General features: G+C 42.8%; 1 protein-coding gene across 1 annotated transcript in view; it reads left to right on the forward strand.

Moving 5' to 3' along the window:
* Window positions 1–955: 955 nt before the first annotated feature.
* T265_04523 (hypothetical protein) overlaps window positions 956–2,888 on the forward strand; it is a gene marked incomplete at both ends in the record, with an annotated part of 16,376 nt that continues 14,443 nt past the window's right edge. Inside the window, one exon of the mRNA XM_009169278.1 lies at window positions 956–1,130. Coding sequence (XP_009167542.1) covers window positions 980–1,130 — 151 coding nt within the window. The remainder of the gene's footprint in view (window positions 1,131–2,888) is intronic.

Below are 2,888 nucleotides of genomic sequence, written 5' to 3' on the forward strand. Positions count from 1 at the left end.
TACTTGCTTCCCTTCCATCTTGGTATGGTTGAGTGACCATCCCAGAGGATGAATACCGACTGGTACTCATCTCCTTTGTTTGTAACAGTTATGCGTGACGCTTCTCAGCGGGCTAATCCAAGCTGGAATAAATGTAATGCGTTCTGGTGGTTGCTTGGAGTCAAATAGTTAGTGTTCCACCTTTTTTTATGGATTTTAATTGCCTAGATTGCACACCATCACATAAGCGATAACAGTAATTCCCCTTTGTTGGAGCACAACAGTGGCCTCCGTCAGCGGCGACCTAATACGTGGTCCCTCCGAATAGAACCGATCCACCAGTGGCCACCAAATTGATATTGTCGTACTTTTTCACCGGAGTGTTCAACTACACGAACTATCACAAGGTTGTGGCGCAATTATTTACACAAGATGAGTTGGCTTGAGTATCCCCCCAAGAACGAACACCCAGAAGACATCCTTTTGAAAATAAACTCCTCTGAAAATTTCTTTTGAGCGTGACTCAGTGACTAACTCCTTTTCCAAAAAGAGACCAACTGCACCGTTTCGATATATTTACGACATAGGTCCCATCTTAGCAGGACTATACGGGGATCAACATGATTGATGGTATTGTGCGCGCGCAATTCACATGCTTTATTTCTGTGCTATCACAGCTTCCTTTGGTCGAAAACGTTCCTATGAGTTTGGGCTCCCCAACCCAAGGGTATTTTACTGGAGACTATTTTGGGAATATAAAGTGCTTCACTGGCAGAGATTGTTCAATCTTGGCGTCAGGAGCCGGGTTTTACTGAAGTCTTAATAAAACGTTTCTTAAGCTTCCTACAAACTCCATAGTTCAGTGCGAATGATGCTTTTGTCCAAAGTTAGTCGTGTAACTACTGTGGACACAGTGACGTAATAACATGATTTATTGTTTCATTTGCTACGCTTTCGTTTTTTCTCATCTTTTCAGGCTGTATATTGGTTGTAAATAATTATGAACCGACCTCGACTACCAAAACCACTTCCCCTTTCTCCGGTTCAGTCAGATCCTGCACCTCCGGGACTGTCTTCCGAAACCACCATTGAGATAGATGGTGAGAAACTTAAGATTCGTGCTGTCGAGCTGGAAAAGTTGAAGGAAATAGGTAAATGTTTTCTTGTTATCCCGTACTTCTCGATCAACTTTTGTTGTGTGAGCCTAGCGTGACATTGTCTGTTTGTCATCCTCAGATGTAAAGAGAGACGTTTTTCTGGATCGATTTGCATTGTTCTAAAGGTCATTCTTGAGCAGGGACCATCAGCTTTAGTTCGATGCTGAATCTTGACTACTAGTAACTCTCATTTTGCTTTTCACTGCAGATTATAAATTCCACATGAACAGGTGACCCAAACTAGCCGCTCCTTAGAAATGGTCTCTTGAAAGGACTACCTTTGATTTAACGTGACCAACTGCTGTGGGAAGATAAGCTGGTTCCATGAGAATTTCCCTGGCACCTTGTGGGTACTCAGCACTGATGTTTTCCTCAGCACCACTCGGCATTTTTTCGAGTATGTATCTCTAGTTTCTCACAGCTAAGTAAAAAACAACACAGAGCTTTCAGGGAACAGTTGAACGGCACTGCTGTCATATCCAATTGGATTCCGAAGATTATCCTGTAGTGAAGAAAACTATCTACTGCAACAAGCCTCAGTGGACCAACCTAGACTTCTATTCTTAGATGTAGTCTCTTCAAAAGTAGACAGCTATCTACTGGAAGATTTGATGAGCCTGGTACACTGGTCACAGGTTCGATGTTTTCGGTCGAAGCTGAATCCATGTTCTACAATAACCAGAAGAGCCATTTTATAACAATTGAGTGTTCCCTCTGCTTCGCTCCAGTTGGCTTTCAGTATGTTTGCATTCAAAAGAAGGTCTTCAGCAGTCTTGTGGCCAATGTACCATATCAAGAAATTGTACTGTGATGTCTTGATCATCGTAAACGAGGGTTTCAGTTTTGGCGTCGAGGATAAGTGTATCTTACCAGTTTCGTGCCATTTGTTGTTCAGTTAGAACGTAAGGTGGTTGGAAACCCGGGGTATATGATTATATGACAGGCTCCAAAAGGGCAGAAACTGGCAGTGGGGTGTCTGAAGTTTTCGGCAACCTAATGAGCAGTGTTTTACGTCAGCAGGTCTCTTACTATCTTTGATCTGTAGTTGCTAATGCTCTAACTGGCAAAGCCCAGTTTTTCCCCTATCTAATTAATTTGCACTTGTTTACATAGATAGAAGTGCACCATTTTTGAATGACACCACTGAAATCAATGTAACATTCTGCATGTTGCTTGTGAGCTCTGAGCTCGAATCAATTAAAAAGTTAATTCGTGAATCACCGGTCAGTAGGTGGCTCTCATGATCATCCTCAGGCTTCAGCTACCTGAAAGTGTCTTATGCGTTATATTTCTTTGAGGTTGCACTGTGCACCGAGGTGTTGCTATGTTTGCTTGCTCAGTACGGAGGTTACGGACAAAGCCGCTGATCACAATGATTCACGGTCCAAGTTCCGATTGTTTCTGTACTGTCTTGGGTCACCTTACACTAGTTTCTTTGTTTTCCTCGCGTATTATGACAGTTATGGGGACGCAAGACGTCATCCTCTCCAGGGATGCATCCAAAAAAGGCTATTTTGTGTGTTACTGCTTAGAATATTGTTTATCTAGTTAACCACCCATTCTTTTCTTCTATACTTTCTCGTTTCTCATCATCATCAGGACGGGGACAATATGGCCGTGTGGAAAAGATGCTTCACCGCCCAACCCAACGAATTCTAGCTGTTAAGTTGATCACACTGCTCAACGAACACGTGAACCGCTCTCAAATTCAAAGGGAGCTCGAAGTTGGCTATCAAACCACAAGTCCTTGTG

The sequence above is a fragment of the Opisthorchis viverrini genome, assembly GCF_000715545.1.
Source record: "Opisthorchis viverrini unplaced genomic scaffold opera_v5_74, whole genome shotgun sequence".
Lineage (NCBI taxonomy): Eukaryota > Metazoa > Platyhelminthes > Trematoda > Opisthorchiida > Opisthorchiidae > Opisthorchis > Opisthorchis viverrini.